Raw genomic sequence first — 21,412 nt, 5'->3', positions numbered from 1 at the left:
GACTTTATTGAACAGAGGTGGCAAACCAACATAGAAAGAGGACTTTGGTGATAGTCCCTATCACGCAACACTGGGTGCAACTTATTGACAGTCTGTCACTTTCCTGTGAGAAGCCTGTTCCCCGTAATTGATGGACAAAACCCACCAATAGTCTCTGATCACATCATGATCCCATATGATTTGCTCGATTTGCTTCTGTATCAGCATTCTGATAGAGAATTGACATCAAGAGTTAGCACTGTTTTACTCTCCCTCTCTCTCTCTCCCACAACCTCTTCCAGTAATTAAAGGTGGTTTTAAAAAAAATAAAAATAAAATAAAACTAGACTTCATAAAACTGCAAATTTCTTTAAAAATATTTAAGAAACATACTGACCTGCAGAAGGGTAGAATTACCTCTACAAGAGGAAATCATCCTGTGGGACCACAGAGAAGTGTCATAGGTAAAGGTAAAGGTTTTCCCCTGACGTTAAGTCCAGTCATGTCTGACTCTGGGGGTTGGTGCTCATCTCCATTTCTAAGCCGAAGAGCCAGTGTTGTCCGTAGACACCTCCAAGGTCATGTGGCCGGCATGACTGCATGGAGCACCGTTATCTTCCCGCTGGAGCGGTACCTATTGATCTACTCACATTTGCATGTTTTCGAACTGCTAGGTTGGCAGGAGCTGGGGCTAACAGTGGGCGCTCATTCCGCTCCCGGGATTTGAACCTGGGACCTTTCGGTCTGCAAGTTCAGCAGCTCAGCGCTTTAACACACTGCGCCACCAGAAGTGTCATAGTTGCAGCATTATAAAGGAGCCCTGATGGAGTAGTGGGTTAAAGCCTTGTGACTTGAAGGTTGGGCTGCTGACCTGCAAGCTGCCAGGTTCGAATCCCACCCGGGGAGAGTGTGGGTGAGCTCCCTCTATCAGCTCCAGCTCCGTGCAGGGACATGAGATAAGCCTCCCACAAAGATGGTAAAACATCAAAACATCTGGGTGTCCCCTGGGTAACGTCCTTGCAGACGGCCATTTCTCTCACTCCAGAAGCGACTTGCAGTTTCTCAAGTCACTCCTGACACACACACACAAAAAGCATTATGAAAAGGGTAGGTAAAGTTGCCAAGATTTGTGATCACATAAATGCAGTGAGATGACAGTTGTGCAATGAAGTCCATTATCTTTAAGTTCCTAAAGGGTGGTGGTGATAAAGGAGATGAGGCAGAACCAACTAATACTTTAACCAGGGCTGTAGCCTGGGGGTGTGTGTGATAAAAGTTAAAAAAAAACTTTGAAATGTGTCAGGTTAAAAAACACTGGTTTACTTATAAATTGGTTAACCAATTAAAATTCATAAGTAAACCAGGCTTTTGTGTGTGTGTGTGTGTGGGGGGGGGGGGGTTAGAACCCTTAACATGCCCCCCCCCCGGCTACAGCCCTGATTGACTAAAGTTATCCTAAGAGACTTTTAGATGAGAGAAAACAGAAATACAGGACTTACAGCTCACATTGTACAATGCACATGATAGCTATTTATTGGGAGATTGAGCTTCTTGGAGCTTCTTAGGCTTTACTCAAAGATATTACACAAGAGTAGTTCTGGCTGTGGCTATTCCTTCCAAGGACTGATATGCATCTTTCCATGTGCAGTGCTAAAAAGAAAACTTATTTAAAAGCCTAGTTATTCATCCCATCGATACATTGTGAAGATATATACTTCTTAAAGAAAGTTTTTAAAAATCAGGGACTCCAGAAACTTTCAAATTGAGAGAAGAAATACAATGGAATGAAAGGAAGTACTTGCTAGGGAAAGGGAATATAACTAAGGTTTGTGTTACCCTCAAATAAGCAGAATTGTTAAGGTCCCTAAGGAACAAATTAGGAGGACAAGGGAGGGCAAGTTTGGAAAGTTTACTTTATTGGAAGATGCAGGTTGCAAACTTTAAGCCCCTTTGTCAAGAATTGTCCATGGAAATCAATATTTTTTCCAAAGGAAGGGAGTTTAAAATTCTAATTATGTGATTAATTTTTCAAATTGTTATCTAGTGGTTTATAAAATATACTGAACACTATGAACACAAAGCTATTTTTAAATATAATATCATAGAAGAAAACAGGACAATTTCTTGGAGAAAGCTTAAAATAAAAGGCACCATTCTGTTATTTGATTGTTGCATAGTGGAAATGCATGCATTGAGTGGTATATAAATTAAATAAATAATAAATAAATTATGTAGAAAACATTGGATCTTGTATGTCTGGAACACAAAGCCTAATATCTCCAGTTAATATTACAACAACAACAACAACAACAACAACAACAACAAACCAGTGCAGGTGGTCCCGGTGGTGATCGGCACATTGGGTGTTGTGCCAAAAGATCTCAGCCGGCATTTGGAAACAATAGACATTGACAAAATTACAATCTGCCAACTGCAAAAGGCCACTCTGCTGGGATCTGTGCGCATCATCCGAAAATACATCACACAGTCCTAGACACTTGGGAAGTGTTCGACTTGTGATTTTGTGATATGAAATCCAGCATATCTATCTTGTTTGCTGTGTCATAAAATAAAATAATAATAATAATTTTATGGCTCAAGGCGGGTTACAGTTAACAATTAAAACAATTAAGCACAGCAAAAACACCTCAAAAACACATATTAAAACATACTTCTATAAAAGTTATGCACCAAAATGTATCTATATAAAATACATATTAAAATACACAAAACAGAGATTAAACAAAAGACACACATTTAAAATTCGTGTTTAAGGACTGTCTGGTTAGGCCTGCCAGAAGATATAGGTCTTTACATGGTTTTAAAATTCCAACAGCTCATTTAGCTGTTGGAGATCTTCTGGCAGGTCATTTCTGGCGGCTGATGAAAAGGTCCTCTGGATGATGGTTGCCAGTCTGGTTTTGGCTGGTTGGAACAAATTCCCCCCAGAAGAACAAAGTGTGCAGGACGGATTGTATGGGAGAAGGTGATCCTTTAGGTAACCTGGAACCAAACCATGTAGGGTTTTAAAGGTCAAAGCCAACACCTTGTACTTTGCCCAGAAAATAATTGGAAGCCAGTGGAGTGACTTTAGGATAAGTGCAATATGCTCACTCCTGGATGTTCCTGTAAGCAATCTGGCTGCTTTATTTTGAACCAACTGGAATTTCAAAATTTGGTACAAAAGTAGCCCAATGTAAAGCGCATTCAGAAGTCCAACCTTGAGGTTACCAGTGCATGCACTGCCATCTTCAGGTCCTCCAAATCTATGAAGAAGTGCAGCTGGCATATCAGAGGAAGCCAGTAGTAAGCACTCCTGACATTTACATCTACCTGGGCTGAGATTAGGAGAGACTGGTTCCAGAGCACTCCCAAGCTGTAAACACAGTCTTTCAGGGGGAGTGTAACCCCATCTAAAATTGGTTGAGATACTTCCATCCACAGATAAGGACCCTTGATGGCAAGCACCTCTGTTTTGTCTGAATTCAGTTTCCATTTGTTTTTCCTCATCCAGCCCATTACCTCCTCCAGGCATTCATTCAGAGGAGACACACTATCCTTAGGCAAAGACGTTTGGGAGAAATATATTTGAGTGTCATCAGCATACTGCCTACAGACAATCTCTCCCAATGGCGTCATATAAATATTAAAGAGCATTGAGGATAGAATGGCACCTTGTGGGACAGCACATAACAGCTACTTTTTTGAGGAGCAATTGTCCCCAAGTGCCACCACCTGGAACCTGCCTGAGAGTTATGACCCTCCAGGTCCTCCAGGCATTCCAGAAGGATACCATGGTCAATGATATAGAAGCTTGCTGAGAAGTCTAGAAGCACCAACAGGGACACGAACCCCTTGTCAGTGTTGAGATGGAGATAATCCACTAAGGTGACCACAGCAGTCTGAACCCCGTATCCTCCTCTGAAGCCAATTTGAAATGGGTCAAGGAAGTCTGCATCATCCAAGACTGCCTAGAGTTGGAGGGCAACTGCCTTCTCAATCACCTTGCCCAAAAAAGGAAGGTTGGACACTGGTCTGTAATGATTAAGGTCCAGGGGATCCAGGCAGGGTTTTTCCATTAGCGGTCTAACTACTTCTTCTTTTAATCAGGATGGAAAGTTTCCCTCCCTGAGAAATGCATTAATAATTTGTTGTATTTGAGATCGCATTACATCTCCTCCCTGGACAACCAGCCAAGATGAACAGGGATCAAAAAGGCAGGTTGTCTTCCTTACATGCCCCAATTGAAACTGATTCAGTGTAATCCCACTTACAGAGTTGCTGGATACCTTGTTATTGGCCTTTGCTCCAATGACAGCATTTAAGTCAGCTTTTATGCGAGAGATTGTATTTTCAAAATGGGTGATATTATTAACAACATAAATGTTATTATGTTATTTAGTCAATTACTTTGTCATTTGCTTCCTATTGTTCAACTGTTTCAACAGATGCCATCAGGAGGATATGCTGCACCATTTAACACATTTTATCTATCATGTCTCTATTGGATGGGATTCTCAGATTCATAATTTGGTGAAATACATAGTTCTTTATTAATATCATACTTCAGAGGAATGTAAAAAAGTGTTTATAGCAGCCAAACTACCATTCCCAAAATTCTATAGGTGTTAAAGTGGGATTAGAGTACTATAAACATGCAATGTAGATACATTTTAGAGAACTTTTCTTTGCAACACCAAAAACTGATCTGAACATGACTATCTGTGGAGAACCAGTTGTGAAGAGCAGTAATACCCAGATGCTCAATATCTGAGCTTTTTTCACATGTTCTTCCATGCAGTGAGTGTGTGTTGTGGCATTATTGCAAGAACAGTGGTCTCCACTTCCCACCATGCATATAGACTACAAAGTATTACACGGTCCTCCTTAACTCTTGGCTTTGAAGGATGTTGTCTTGGGCATCAGTTCTAAAGTTGATAGGTTTCCCCTCTTCACACACATTCAAAATTCCAAACAGAACAGATCTTTTTCTGAAAACTTATTAAATTATTTTTTATATGGATCTCAGCCTCTGGCTGTGAATTCATTAGATTTCTATGAGCCACTTATCAAGACAGGTAATTTCACAGTTAGTTGTCTTGATAAGTAGACTGAGCGTCTGCTGCCCTTCTGGAATAGAAGATCCCAAAAGGAAGCAAATATGTTGCGTGTCTAGTGGTTATTAACAGCAGGGGCTTAACCCAAGCCAAGAAATTACAAAGTATGGAAATGCATCAGAAATCCATCTAGCCATAGATGTATTGCTTTGTGTATACTATCCTCTGAAGTGCAACATTTTATATCAATCTCCTCCAGATTCCTTCCTTGCCTTCCTTCTGACACTTTATGCCAGGAACTTCTTTTGTTACCCTGTTTATTTTTGGGTACATCTACACTGTGGATTAAGGCAGTTTGACATTTTTACTGCTATGGCTCAAGGATATGGAATAATGGGAGCAGTAGTTTTGCAAGGACTTCAGCATTCTCTGCTGGTGCCTCACCCATTTGCAAATTACCAGGCAGACATTAGGGGGAATTATACAGTTGGAGAGACCATAAAAGCCATCTAGTCAAATTCCCTGCCATGCAGGAAAATACAATCAAAGCATTCCCAACAGATGGACATCCAGTCTCTGTTTTAAAACCTGAAGAGAAGGCGACTCTGTCACACCTCAAGGCAGTGTATTCCACTTTCAAACAGCTCCAACACAGACTAGAGTGGTACTCTTATCTCCCCTGATCTACACACTATATTCATGTTGATGCAGCCCAGATATCTGATAGAAATTAGTCTGCTTAAAAATATCAGAGTGTAAGTCAAAACTAGGTGACCTAGCAGAGCAATTCCCAAAGCAGTTGATTTCATATTCAGAATATGCCTTGCATATTTTGATGTAAAAAGTGAGTGTTTATGCTTCTACAGCAGGCTATCATTTGCTGAATTGTTTTTCTATACTCTGCTAGCTGTGGTAGATCAAGATAATTCACTTACTGCAGTATCACTACATGAGCTAGGAAGCGAGGGGATATATTGTCTTGCAGGATTTGTACATTTGAATCACACTTCTGGGTAACTGATAGATAATGTTGTGCCCTGATGGAACTCGTTAATCATTTGCATGATTAATTAGGACTTTGAAACAATGCTATGAAAAACAATTATTATTAAAAGAATTTAAATTGCTACCACTTGAGTCTGTTTATTCTTTTTTTTGCATCTGTATGCACATTTTTCTGATTTACAATAATAAGCTATGTACATAAGCACTGAAGGGGAGAAATGAACTGGAAAGAGAAACTGGAAAGTTTCACCCCTTAATTTGTTTGCAATTTGCAGATGCAAAAGGAAAATACCCCTAATCTGGTGTCTCAGTGCACTATTTACCACAATTATAATTGTCTTACATTTATTTAAACGATGCAAAGATGGCGGGAAATCAATTGATTAGATTAATTTTGTTGTGTGCCTTCAAGTCATTTCTGACTTATGGCAAACCTAAGGTGAACTGATTTGGGATTTTCTGAGGCTGAGAATGTGTGACTCAGCCTAGTGGATTTCTATGGCCAAGTGGGGTATTGAACCCTGGTATGTTCAATAATGTATGTTTCTTTTTCTCTCCATAAAGCCCAGTACTAGCAATATATGAAGAAACTACTTCCACTGAACTGATGGGAGCACACACCCATTCCATGAATGTGCGCACAAGATTGCAGCATGAAATTTGTATTAACCACTAGATCAAATCAGCTTAGACTGTTGATTCCACAGACTGACATAACAATGGTGATTCTTCTACCTCTCAGCAATAATATGAATGGATGGAGTTTGGGACATTGCCTCTCTGTTGGGCTGGATTTTTACCCTTGGCAAGAGCCTGTCTGCAAGTGCCAATAGAAAATAAACTCATCAGAAAACTAAAAAGTCTATTATATAATTGCAAGTAAGGTCTTGACTGGTGCTACTAGAAAGTTAGAAGCCATTGCTGATGTTTCACATGATGTGGAATTGTAAGGAATGTGGATAAAGAATCCAGTTGCTCAAGTGGGAAACTGCTTGCAAAAGAATTTGAGTGAGATGAAAAGACATTAAAAGATGGTATAAGATAAAGGACCTCAATATTGCTCCAGGGGATACTGGCAGGTTCCACCAAGCCAGGATCGCTCTATCTAAGACTCAGATAGGTGTAAGAGTCCCCCTAGACATTGTTTCCATTCTCTACCAACAAGGAGGAAGACTAGATAGGAACACAATCAATCGCCTTCCTTTTTTCATTATTGGTGAAAAACATACACATTCTCACAATGAGGCAGTGAACCATTTATTGTGCTTTCTGTGATACTAAAAATCAAGCTCAAATTACAGAAAAGAATATTCCATCTGAACATTAGGAAAAACTCCCTGATCACAAGAGCTATCAATAGTGGAACTCTCTGCCTTGAAGTGTAGTCAAAGCTCCTTCTTTGGAGGGTTTTAAACAGAGATTGGATGGCCATCTGTTGAGGATACTTTGATTGTGCTTTTCCTGCATGGCAAGGGATTGGACTGGATGGCCCATGTGGTCTCTTCCAGCTTTATAATTCTATGATTGCAAGCTATGAAAAAAATATACACTATTCTATGTCCTAGTAGTAATATAAACCTTTTACATTCATGGTAAAACACAAGATTTTCAAAACTTGCATCCTCCAAATGCATTGCTATTATCCCAAACAGCACAGCCAATTCCAGAGTTGCTTGGAGCTCACAAAAAGTTGTACTCTCACACACTCCAGGGATGCAAGCTTGTTGTAACTGCTGTAATGATTTTTTTCAACACCTTGAATAGCTCCTTTAGGGTTCAGACTAAACCAAAGTAGATCCACCAACCCATTCAAATTCATTGCCACCCATTTACCAGCAACTAGCATGGGTATTTCAGTAACAAAATATGTATTTCCCCCAAATTTGGTCACTAGATGTTTTAAATAAATTTTTTGATATACGTTTAAAGAAAATCAATTGATTTATGAAGCCCTAAACAGCCTAAGCTTTGTTCCCGCATCCTTCCTTCTCCCATGTGAATCTGCCTTACTATTAAGATCTAAGTCCTGTTGGGCTACTTTTGGTAGCAAAAGCAGGAGGACCTTTTCAGGTGTGACTTCTCATCTGTGGAACTTTTCTTTGTTATAAGCTTATTGATGGTTGCTTAGAATGCAAAGACAAAAATATTGTTTTCACTGTTATTCTTATTCATTTAATTTTGAATCTGCTGCTGGTGAATTGTTTTGAATTTTGCTGATTTTAAACTACCGTTGATATTATTACGTTATCTTTCTAATACATATTGTCAGTCACCTGGAGAATCTTAAGATACAAATACTTGAATACAGGAACGCTCCCTGTTGCCTCTTTCAAAGACTTAAACAGATGTTAACCTTATTTATGTCAATGGCTGGAAGGATCTTGCATAGAAAGAATGAAAAACACAGACGGGTAGGTGTGGGTGGGGAACAGCCTTGAAATGCAAGCATTTATATTGCTATTGTCAGATTTCTTCAGCATCTCTTGCCTTTCACGCGGCATGCATTAAGGAATGAACTGGTGTCTCTGTCGGTAACATTTTCAAAGGGAACCACTAGACAGTGCAATAGAGTATATGACCAAGCCTATGACAAAAGTGGGGAAGAAATATAGAAGTAGCTTTCTATTACTTTATCTGAAGAGCTCTGTGTTGATGTGTTGTCGAAGGCTTTCATGGCCAGAATCACTGGGTTGCTATGATTGCCTGGGCTGTATGGCCATGTTCCAGAAGCATTCTCTCCTGATGTTTTGCCCACATCTATGGCAGGCATCCTCAGAGGTTGTGATGCATATTGGAAACTAAGCAAGGGAGGTTTATATATCTGTGGAAGGTCCAGGGTGGGAGAAAAAACTCTTGGGAAATCTTCCAACAAAGGATTCCCCCAGATGGGAATCAGCCAGGCCTTGAAGCTGCAAGGCTTTTCAATGCTAATCAAGGTGATTAATTGCAGCATTCACACCTGCCTCCAAGAGACAAGAATTCTTTCTTCCACCCTGGACCTTCCACAGATATACAAACCTCCCTTGCTTAGTTTCCAATATACCTCACAATCTCTGAGGATGCTTACCATAGATGTGGGTGAAACATCAGGAGAGAATGTTTCCGAAACATGGCCATAGTAAGGTAAAGGTTTCTTCTGACATTAAGTCCAGTCATGTCTGACTCTTGGGGTTGGTGCTCATCTCCATTTCTAAGCCGAAGAGGCGGCGTTGTCCGTAGACACCTCCAAGGTCATGTGGCTGGCATGACTGCATGGAGCGCCGTTACCTTCCCACCGGAGCAGTACCTATTGATCTACTCACATTGGCATGTTTTCGAACTGCTAGGTTGGCAGGAGCTGGAGCTAACAGCAGCCGCTTGGCTCCACTCACAGCAAAATTCACAGCAACCCAGCTCTGCGGTGCTTCATGTAAACAATGGACAGAGAGTTGTTGTTTGATTTCCGGGCTGTATGGCCATGTTCTAGAAGTATTCTCTCCTGACGTTTCACCCACATCTATGGCAGGCATCCTCAGAGGTTGTGAGGTATATTGGAAACTAAGCAAGGGAGGATTATATATCTGTGGACAGAGAGTTGAGTAGAAGGGTTGCTGTTATGTACTGGGCTGGCTGCCCATCTGTCGGGAGTGCTTTGATGGTGTGTTTTCGCAGGGCAGGAACTGGGTGGCCCTTGGGGTGGCTTCCAACTCAGTGCTGCCATGATACTATGAGACCGTTCTTCTCTCACATTATTCCAGTCTCTTCTCCAGTCTCCATTATCCCGCCATTCGGAAAGGGTTAACAGGGCTGGCTGTTGTGTTTTCATCGCAATCTCATGGACCTATTGGGTTAGGATTTAGGACCGAAATCTCCCGAGGCTCAGGCGCAGGCAACCAAAACAGACCGAGAAGGGCTTCCTGGAGGCAAACGCTCCCTCTTTCCCGGTCTTTTGGAAAACAAAGTTCTGCTTCGGGAGGGTTGCTTGCTAGGAGTTGCTCAACCCAGGCGGGTTTCTGGAGGCAAAGAGAGGGGGCTGTGCCAAGTTGGTGGGGCGCGGGGAGGGCGGAGAGGGCGAGATGGGCTGGGCGGGCTCCCGTGGGCCATGACGCTGGGCGGTGGGACCGTGGCGAAGCGCGAGGGCACTCCTCCTCCTCCTCCTCCTCCTCTTCCTCCTCCTCCTCCGCCTCCTTTGCGAGGGAGCCTCCTGGCCAAGGAAGCCCACGCGTGGCTGCCGCTGAGCCAGTCTGGAGGGCGAGCCGGTGCGGAGAAGACCACGGGAGGAAGCGGGACCAGATAACACCAGACGGGATCGGGCGATGGAGCGGATCTCAGCGGCGTCAACTGCGTCCGCTGCTCTTCCCTTCTCAGTGTCTCCCTTTCATCAATAATTCACCCCCGTTCTGGTCTTTCTGGATGTGGAGCGGGGAGCTCGGACGGAGAAGAGGTCCCGCGTGGGGCTGGGAGGATCTTTCCGAGCGCTTTCTCGCCGACGGAGGAGACAAGAAAGACGGACTTTGCGACTCTGGAGATGCTGGGAAGGAGCCGGGGAAGGAGCGGTAGGAAGGAGGGTCTCTGAGTGCTGGGGGTGACGGAGAGAGCTCGCCCCCCTTGTGTGGGCTCGGGGAAGGCGAAGGAGGCGGGGAGAGCGCGCCTCGTCGGGCAGTCCCGCCGCCGCTGTCCTGGTGCGGAGCCATGGGCCTCCCCCGCAGGGCGCTGTCCGTGGTGCCCACCGTCCTCTTGGCCCTGACGCTGCCCGCCCTCCCCGCCCGGGCGCAGAACGACACCGAGCCCATCGTCCTGGAAGGGAAATGCCTGGTGGTTTGCGACTCCAACCCCACCAGCGATGCCAAGGGCTCGTCCTCCTCGCCCCTGGGCATCTCCGTCCGGGCTGCCAACTCCAAGGTGGCCTTCTCCGCCGTCAGGAGTACCAACCACGAACCTTCGGAGATGAGTAACAAAACCAGGATTATCTACTTCGATCAGGTAAAGAAAGGAAGAGTCGTTGTATGTTTTCCGGGCTGTGTGGCCATGTTCCAGAAGTATTCTCTCCTGACGTTTCGCCCACATCTATGGCAGGCATCCTCAGAGGTTGTGTGGTATGGAGAAACTAAAAAAGGAAGCAGGCCTGTAGCGGTGTGTGTGTGTGTGTGTGTGTTAGGGGTTCAACCCCCCCCCCCCCCCGAAATTTTTCAGGTTAAAAAAAACCCTAGTTTGATCATGAATTTTAACTGGTTAACCAAATCCCCATGCTAAGTCTATGAGACACAAAAAATTAAGAGTCCCTCCAGGCACTATCTCAAGGAGATATTGACAGGTCTGAACCCGGGGGGTGGGGGTGGGTGGGTCAGGGGTTCAACCCCCCCCCCCTCCAAAATTTTCAAAACCCCTCCCGAAAATTTTTTCTGGCTACAGCCCTGCGAGGAAGGTTTATATATATGTGTGGAAAGTCCAGGGTGTGAGAAGAACTCTTTGGCAGTTGGAAAGTTGCAGTTAATCACCTTAATTAGCATTGGAAAGGTTCATCTCCTGGCTATTTCTGCCTGGGGGCATCCTTTGTTCAGAGTCATTAGCTGTGCTTGGAACTCTTCTGCTTTCAGACTGTTGCTTCTTATTTACTGTTCTGATTTTTGAGTTTTTTTTAATACTGGTAGCCAGGTTTTGTTCATTTTCATGGTTTCCTCTTTTCTGTTGAAGTTGTCCACATGCTTGTGAATTTCAGTGGCTTCTCTGTGTAGTCTGACATACCTCACAACCTCTGAGGATGCCTGCCATAGATGTGGGTGAAACGTCAGGAGAGAATACTTCTGGAACATGGCCATACAGCCCGGAAAACATATAACAACCTTGTGATCCCGGCCATGGAAGCCTTCGACAACACAAAGGAAGAGTATCTTCCTTTTAGTTATGGTTTTGATTTAATGTTTGAATACATAGGGAACTTTGATGATGATGATGGTGATGGATATCAGTGTTGGGGTCATTTTAGAGTCCCTATAGTGCAGGAATGGGCAAACTTCAGCCCTCCAGGTGTTTTAGACTTCAACTCCCACAATTCCTAACATGGAATAACTGCAATTCCTCAAACATGCATTCCTTGTGCTTTCCCTTCCCTGGGAAATTGTCCAGTAGCCTGTTTTACAAGCCCGAGGAACCCACTTCTCCTGCTATACATTGAGTTCATGGTTATGGGTTTTTTCTTTTGTTTTTGCAGGAGTTCTGTATCCCTTAACTCAGGCATGGGCAAACTTTGGCCCTCCAGGTGTTTTGGACTTCAACTCCCACAATTCCTAACAGCCGGTGAGAGTTGAAGTCCAAAACACCTGGAGGGCCGAAGTTTGCCCATGCCTGCTATAGGGACAGGTGGGGAGGATGCTGGTGGAAATAAGCACGGATCAACAAGTGGGAGCTGATCTGTGAACTCCTTCCTGCTGCTTTGGAAGCAATGGGCTGAAACATACAAAGGGATGGTAGAAAGTCTTGGTTGATGGACTCATTTTGTAAAAGCCCAGCACTCTCTTGCCTTTTTAGTGAAGTTTAAGATCCACCTGACTTTACTGCATTTGGCAGACATGGAAAGTCCTGGGGCTGAATTAATCATAAGCTTGTAACCAGAAGCCGGAGGATGGCTTTGTTCTGAAATCTCAAACTTCTTGTTTTTATAATGTATTGATTTTGATTCCTGCAATTCTGCTCTGTATTAAAGGCTCACAGTGTGTAATGTAAGTTTCAACAGTTAGATATTTACAAATGACTCCTACCATTAGTCCACGTTCTAATGATTTTTGATGTTTCTTGGTATCCGAGGCTAATGAAGGATGATGCAGCTCATTTGAACATAATTGGACGCTGTGGCAGCAGAAGAACATAGAAGTTACATTGTTTCTTTGCCCTTTTAGCCTGCACTTGAGAATATTTACCCAGATATTAATCCCTTGAGTCCAAGTTAGTGTTACTTATAAAATGAGTGTGTAAAGGACTGCGGTCTTTCAGAGATGATTTCACATTTCTGTGGGGAAATAGTTTAACAATCCAATCTGTGTTGAATATCAGGGCATAATGTGTGCTGATAATTTCAAACTCCCTGGAAGATTTCCATTGAGTTTGCATTCATTTTCCCTCAGCCTTCATTTTTTTTTTTCATTCTGTAAGATGTCCATATTCATAAATGGGATTAGGTACATCTCAAAGCTTTCTATCTATTTATTCTACTGCTGTCACAATGGCAAAAATAAAATGTGAATATAGCATGAATATAATTAGCAAAGAAAGCCAGGTTAAAACTAGCTAAAAAGGGAGTGTCCTGTGAAAGATACATCACACCTTAGTAGCATCACTGCAGAATTTTTCAGTATGGGAAAGACTTCTCACACTCTTGTGAAATATTATTTTATCCAAAGATATGATAAATCTGTGGATAAAAAAGATATGACGATTTATTTTCTCACTAAAATAAGACTGTTTCCTGTCATTTTAAATAAGTCTTTGATAAATATGAGTGATCTCTTTTACAGTAGGAGAAATAAAATACACTCCATCTAGTGTACACACCTGTAACAATATACTTCTATGGGAATTTAAAGTGTGTATGCAAATCTTTCCCACTGAAATGTAGGGAATCTCTAAAGGTATATTTTTGGCTGGGTTAGATCCATATGTAGCAGCATGGGGTAAGTGGTGAAAGTGGAAAGAGAGAGGTGCTGCAATTGTGTTGTGTCAGCTCCAGTTTGCAATGGATGCATCTACTTGGGAATTGTGCATTACCCTGCCATCAGCTATTTTCTCTTATCACTCCTCATTACACATAACAGCAGGTAGAAGACCCTGCTTTTGCAAATATTACCCCGTTGGTTTAATTAAACTCTATAAGTTACTCTTTAGTCTTTCAAAGCATATTTTCGGGGAGGATGATAGATCTTCAACATATCCTTTGTGACTACAAAGACTTCTGGGAATCTTGTAGCTCACTCAGTCACACTACCATTAACCTTTTCAAGAGGACAGGAGACAGGTGGATGTGTAAGAGACTTGGACATGGTTGAAACATCAGACAGCTGGGGAAAGAGTGCAAGACATAATGCAAGCTCCCCTTCAAGCACATATTACAAGTCCTTAATATTCAAAAATGCATGCTTTCTCCCACCAGCTGTGAATCCCCCAAAATGACACATAACTAATTGCTTCTCTTCCTACTACTTCCTTAATGTCCTTTGTTGCTGTGAGAGGCTACCCACTCATCTGCATTCATATATCTTGTCTTCACACTCACTCCATTCTGATAAAGGCAAGCCAGAACACACAACTTCCTCCAGGTAAAAGATATTTCTTTCTGCTGCTGACATAAAAACAGAGGTCAGTCTCCACATGAAGAGACCCAAAAACGCAAATCTTTGGATTGAAGTCCTATTGATTTTCTCTGTTAGCTTGCAGTAATAACTGTGCCTTATAGTGTACCCCTATGCATGCCTACTCAGAAAAAGAGCTACTCAGATTCCTTGATTAAGTGAATTTATATAGGATTGTTGTCTAAAGCAACTTGCCAGTGAAAACATGCAGTTGAGATTCGGATTTGCATTGTATGCAGACAGTAGTGTTGTGCATATGAAATATAAGCTGCTTCCCAAGAATGATCAAGGAAGGACTCTTGCAAGTATTCCCTCTGGACTTCTTCAGATTATAAAATGTGATGAAACTGCCTTGGACTGGGTCATATCAATGGACCTTCCAGCACAGCATGCTCTCTGGAGAACGGGAGCAGCTTTCAAGGCATGATACCTTTCCAGTTTTCCACATATGATCTTGTATTGACTGGGCCTCACACCCAGGCACAAGTGTTGATTATTATAATTGCATCAATGTATTCTGTGCTTAGCTGGGAGAAAAAAGATAGTATTGTAGATTAAATATTATTTTAATTAATTATTTAATTGAATATTTTCCCATGTCCTAGTGGATTTTTGTGAAAATGTGAGAGGGCAATTCACTGAATGAACCTCTAAAACTGATCATAAGATACAATAAAAGAAAAATAGAATGCAATTGTAAAGTCATGCAAAAATGCATTAAAACAGAGAGGATTACACTAAATTCAAATTCCTTTGTATCCAAGCATTATCACCCCATATTGCAGATGGGAAGGACCAGTTTGCCTGCACTGATCTGATGGGTTTGTAGCAGAGGTGAGATCAGAACCAAGCACTGGCTCATTCATAGCTGTTTCTGAACAAAGATATGTTACAGTTCTGAAATATTAAACTGATATTGCACATTGACAACACAATTCTATACATGCCCACGTGGAAGTAAACCTCATTGCATTCAATAGGGTTTACTTCTAGGTTAGTGAAAATAGGACTGCATATTTGACTAAAGAAGCAACGGAAGGAGATGGGAAGAAAGGAATAGTCAGAATTAGGAAGAAATCAACTCATTCATGCATGTATGCACTCATTTAGAATGCTCATCAACCACAACAGTGACTTACTAATAGTTAATGTACTAGTTCTTCACACTCTGGCTTACAATCTAAATAAAAGTACACACAAGAAAAAGAAAATGCCATTGGCTGAGGGGATTAAGCCCAGCATATACTTGTTCTTCTCTCCCTCTAAGGCAGTGATCCTCAACCTTTGGGTCCCCAGATGTTTTGGTCTTCAACTCCCAGAAATCCCAGCAGCTGGTAAACTGGCTGGGAGTTGTAGGCCAAAAAACCTGGGGACTCACAGGTTGAGAACCACTGCTCTAAGGCCTGGACAGTGGCAGTTTGAATGGAAATAAGACCTTGTATCTGCTTCTGGGACTAGGTATAATGCAGCTATGTCCCCACCTCTTCTTCTCAATCTCTAAGGCCACAGTAGATCCAGCTGAGATGGATGTAGAGTCTTTCTCCTGCATCTGGGCCTATCTCTTCTTCTTCCCCTTCTGAGGCCAGGGAAATGACAGCAGGGATGGATGGAGGGCTTTTCAACTGTTTCTGGACCTAAGCATGATGGAGTTGTGCCTACTTCTTTTGTCTTAACCTCCAAGACCACAGGAAATCCAGTTGTGATGGAAAGATGGACTGTCATCTTTTTCTGACCTGGGCATGATGGAACTGTACCTGTTTCTTCTGTCCTAGATGTGAGCTAAATCTAGCTGCTATGATTTCATTGTCAGATAAGTGGTTAAACCATGGGAAATATTTAAAAAACAAAAAAAGGAATATAGAGAGGTGACATTACTTAGGAATTGAAGGAGAAGATTTCATTCATTGTGATACTTTTATTTAGTTCATTTATGGAAGAGCTTTCCAAAGCTCACGAACCATCCACCCATCCACACATGTCAACTGTCTAGGATGAATGATGGCAATACTAGATAAAAAGGTAAAGGTTTACCCTGACGTTTAAGTCCAGTCATGTCTGACTCTGGGGGTTGGTGCTCATCTCCATTTCTAAGCCGAAGAGCCGGCGTTGTCCGTAGACACCTCCAAGGTCATGTGGCCAGCATGACTACAAAATAACCAAATTAAAGAATGAAGAGATCAAAGTCTGCAGGTTGTCAAGTGGTAGCTAGCTAAGTGTAATAGGGACAATGTTTCCCTTTGATAATTGTGCAGAACAAAATTCAGCTGAAAATAGGTAAGAATATTGTTTAGTCCATATTTTGGCAAGAACTTCCCAAAATTTTTGAGCTTTTACCATAAAAACATTATAATGAACTTGAGATGTTTTAAATAAAGGTCCACTGTGGAGGAAAACATCAGTTGGAGATTTGCCCCAGTTTGAGTTCATGTATACATTAAGCCACATTTCTGGTGCTGAATTAAGATTGCCATGTCTTATTTCCTGAGAGATTTTCATATTGAACATCTACTTGGTAGGCAAGTAGAACATAATCCTCTTCATGGTGGACAGAAATGATCCTATTGAGTTTGGCCAGGATAGTTTGGTGGTAATTTTGTTCAGCCTGATGAGAATTTACCATAATTCACAAATGTCTTCATTAAAAAAATAAAAAAATAATTTGTGATTGATTATAGGAAATTGAATGTCCTATAATTGAAGCAAAGAAACCTGACAGTTTGTACTCCACCTAAAGAATTTAGCAGATACTGTCCTAGAATATTAATTGGGGGCAAATTTCATCACTTCTTTTACTTTGAATTAAAATAAACCATTAACAAAATGTAAAGAAAAGTTCTCTCACAAAAGAAGATACGTTGCTGTACATGCCTTATTTGGCTGACTTTTTTTAAAAAAAAGAAGCTCAAAGGCTGTTAGTTATGCAGAGATTTTCAACAAAGATAGTTGACCACTATCTCTGCTGAGTGAGTGATTCTGGAAGTTTTAGTCAAAAAAACTCCAGAGCTAAAGCAGTAGGATATGAATTTATAATTTCACTCAGGTACCTCTTAATTTAGGAATTAAAATTTGAAGATCTGTATCAATGGGGCAAAAGAGGATGGCTTTTTGCTAGATGTCTTTTCTGTGTGAATGATCACTGTTCCAAAATAAAGCAATATAAGGTGCCAGATTCCAAATGCTGATAGGGTGAATTGAATCCTTTAAATGAATCTGAAAACGGGACCTTATTTTAGAATAATTTTGTTCCAAACAAAAAAGGACAGGTGAGTAAGTATTTTGCAATATGAGAATCCCAAGGAACAGAGGGGAGTCTTTTCTGCTTCTCCCCATTGTTCATTAAAGGCCCAGTAAGGGCTGCTACTTTTCATTAAAGGGTTCTCCTTTTTCCTTCTTAGGCTGAGTCCCAAATCATCTTATTGAAACAATATTAAAGATCCCAAGCAGTTAGGGGTTAATGCATTTTAATTCTATTTCCCTAAATATATTGGACACATTCAACCATGAGTCAGTAAAGTAACTTGACTAAGAAGGATGCATTGATCTGGGGATATGGAAAAACTAGTCAGAAAAAAGCAATAGTCAGCTGTGGGAGTCATTTCTCATTCTCTCTGTGGAAGAGAGATGTTGTGCCAGGTACCCTGGGTGCAGTTCAAATAATGTCTTCTCTTCCCCCCCCCCCCCTGACCTAACTGGTGATCATCAGGCTCTCCAAACAACAATGTACATAACATAATGATAAGAATAATAATACCCAACAATACAATACAAACAGAATAAAACACTATAAAACATCTGTTCAGGAGAACATCCAGAATCGGTTCAAGAAAACAAAACATTATTAGGTGATGGTTAGATGTAGAATTCAATGACATAGACATATTATTCTGGAATATCAGTATTCAAAGGATCTAGTGGAGAAGGTGCTGGGGAAAGGGAAAAGGCAAAGCTGCTCAACACCTTTGTTGCTTCAGTCTACTCCCAAAAGGAGATTGGTGTTCAACCTGAGCAATACGAAGTGGACGAGGTAATAGGGGAAATGCAACCCAAGATAGGTAAAGGAGTAGTTCAGGAATACCTGGCTACCCTGATTTCCCGAAAATAAGACATCCCCTGAAAATAAAACCTAGTAGAGGTTTTACTGAATTGATAAATATAAGGCCTCCCCTGAAAGTAAGACCTAGCAAAGTTTTTGTTTGGAAGCATGTCTGCCAAACAGAACACCAGAGCATGCAGGATCGGTGAATGTACATGCCATAGATTGATGTACATGGAAATAATGGTAGTAACAAGAAATTCTTGATAAGATTTCACAATTTGTCTGGTTATGCTGGTTCGTGATAACAAGTACTGTACAGTATATAATAAATGTTCATTTTTGGTCCAACAATAAATGTGATTTCTTCTTCATGGAAAAATAAGACATCCCCTGAAAATAAGACCAAGCACATCTTCGGAAGAAAAATTAATATAAGATACTGTCTTATTTTTGGGGAAACACGATATACTAAATGAATTCAAGTCACCAGGACCAGATGAACTACATCCAAGAGTATTGAAGGAGCTAGTCATTTCAGAACCACTGGCAATAATCTTTGAGAATTCTTAGAGAACAGGAGAAGTCCCAGCAGACTGGAGGAGGGCAAATGTTCCTATCTTCAAGAAGGGAAAAAAGAGGACCCAAACAATTACCACCCAGCCAGCCTGACATCAATACCAGGAAAGATTCTGGGGCAGATCATTAAGGAAGCAGTCTACAATCACTTAGAAAGGAATTCTGTAATTACTAAATGTCAATATGGATTTTTCAAAAACAAGTCATGCCAGAATAATCTTATACCTTTTTTTGAGGGTTGCAAGCTTTGCAAAGTGGATCTAGCATATCTTGATTACAGTAAGACCTTTGACAAGGTTTCCCATGATCTTCTTTCAAGCAAACTAGTCAAATGTGGGCTAGATAATACTACTGCTACATGGATCTGTAATTGGTTAAGCGACCAAACCCAAAGGGTGCTCACCAATGGTTCCACTTCATCCTGGAAAAAAGTGACTAGTGGAGTGCCACAGGGTGGGATGCTGGGCCCAGTTCTGTTCAACATCTTTATTAATGATGTGGATGAAGGTTTAGTGGGCATGGTTATCAAGTTTGCAGATTACACTAAATTAGGAGGGATAGATAATACTCCAGAGGACAGGATCTTTAACAGATTAGAGAGCTGGGCCAAAACTAACAAAATGAATTTCGACAAGGACAAATGTAAGATACCACGCTTAGGCAGAAAAAATAAAATACAAAGATACAGAATGGGTGATGCCTGGCTCAACAACAATCCATGTGAAAAAGTTCCTGGTGTCTTCATGGACAACAAGTTGGACATGAGCCAACAGTGTGATGCAAACAGCTACAAAAGGAAATGGGATTTTAGGCTGCATCAAAAGGTGTATAGTGTCTAGATCAAGGGAAGTCTGGAATGCTGTGTCCAATCCTGGGCACCACAATTTAAGAGGGATATTGACAAGCTAGAAGGTGTCTAGAGGAAGGCAAATAAAATGATTAAAATTCTGGAGACCATGCCCTATGAGGAGCATCTTGAAAAGCTGGGTATGTTTTGCCCACAGAAGAGAAGGTTGAAAAGAGACGCGATGGCCATGTTTAAATATTTGAAAGACTGCCATAAGGAAGATGGAGCAGACTTGTTTTTTGCTGCTCTGGAGACTAGGACTCAGAGCAATGGGTTCAAATTACAGGAAAAGAGATCCCACCTGAACATTAGGAAGAACTTCCTGACAGTATGAGTTGTTCAAAGGTGGAACTCTTTCCCTCATAGTGTGGTTGAACTTCCTTCCTTGGAGGCATTTAAACAGAGGCTGAAAGGCCATCTGTTGGAGGTACTTTAATTGTGCTTTTCCTGCATGACAGGTAGTATACTAGTTGGTCCATGTGGTCTCTTCTAACTCTATGATTCTAGTAGCATTTTAGAGACTGAGGTAATGAGATTGGTAGCATAAGTTTTCATTGACTAGCATATAGTTATATGTTGAGTGAGGGGAAAGACTCTTCTAGTACTAATAAGAAGGTCACTCTTAGAAAGGTGTGTGTAAAATCTGAAAGGTCTGTATTCTTCTAAGATTCTATGCCAAACGTAATCTAAGGCTGCTATCTCAAGGGACTACACCAGAGAACTCAAAGTTCCTCACAAAACTGCAGATCCCAGGATTCCATAGGAGGAGGTCATGGCTGCTAGAAATCTCCAGTGCGGATACACACCACATCTTAATAAAAACAGACTTTCATTTGTGGGCAAAACAGCACAGGAAGACAATGAACGAAGATAATATTCCCCATGTTAAGTAGGACCCAAACAGTAAGGGATTTAAAAATCAAAAGCAATTCCTTGCATGGGGTAAGATATGCTTGAGACCCATAGAAATCAATAGACTTAATTGTCCAGTTAAAGAATATAGCCACAAGTCATTTATTCGGAAGTATACTTCCACTTAAATTCAGTGAGGCTAATTTTTAAGGGCTGTGTTTAGGACTGATGAATAAATTCAATCTCAATCAATAGTGCTTAAACAAGCCTGACCTTCTGTGTACTGTACTTATTTATTGTAAGAACAAACCAGCCTAGTATGTGGGATTCCCACAGTGAGCTATAGGAAAGCGAGGATACATGACTGAAAGAGATATTGAAGGATTTACATTGCCCCACCCGCAGATGATAACTGTTCACGTTGACTCTAAAGATCCCTTTGCTTGTTTCATGGAGATGCCACAGAATGGTACAAACAGGTTCTCCCATCCACTTTGATAGAAAGGACAGGTCCTTTCATAAATGCAGAGACATCCCCTTCATGAGAAACCACTTCTACCTGGAGGTTTGGAATAAATATATCTGTCACTAAACTCACAGGAAACTACTTGATCAGAGCACTGGTAGGAAAAGGAATACTCACATGGTACAAATGTAGAAATGCCATATGCAAAGTGGGAAATTACCATGCAGCCAGTGTGGTATTGTAGTCAGAATGATGGACAAGGACTTGGGAGAT

General features: G+C 41.4%; 1 protein-coding gene across 1 annotated transcript in view; it reads left to right on the top strand.

Annotated features, from left to right (window-relative positions):
• The first annotated feature begins 9,879 nt into the window (after nucleotides 1-9,879).
• The window catches only part of cbln4 (cerebellin 4 precursor), a 28,364-nt gene continuing 16,831 nt past the window's right edge, over nucleotides 9,880-21,412 (top strand). Inside the window, exon 1 of the mRNA XM_003223732.4 lies at nucleotides 9,880-11,003. Coding sequence (XP_003223780.1) covers nucleotides 10,713-11,003 — 291 coding nt within the window. The 5' untranslated portion in view covers nucleotides 9,880-10,712. The remainder of the gene's footprint in view (nucleotides 11,004-21,412) is intronic.

The sequence above is a fragment of the Anolis carolinensis genome, chromosome 4 (assembly GCF_035594765.1).
Source record: "Anolis carolinensis isolate JA03-04 chromosome 4, rAnoCar3.1.pri, whole genome shotgun sequence".
NCBI classification, from domain to species: Eukaryota; Metazoa; Chordata; class Lepidosauria; order Squamata; family Dactyloidae; genus Anolis; species Anolis carolinensis.
Note: the sequence above shows the minus strand (reverse complement) of the source record. Positions and strands in the feature narration are given on the sequence as shown.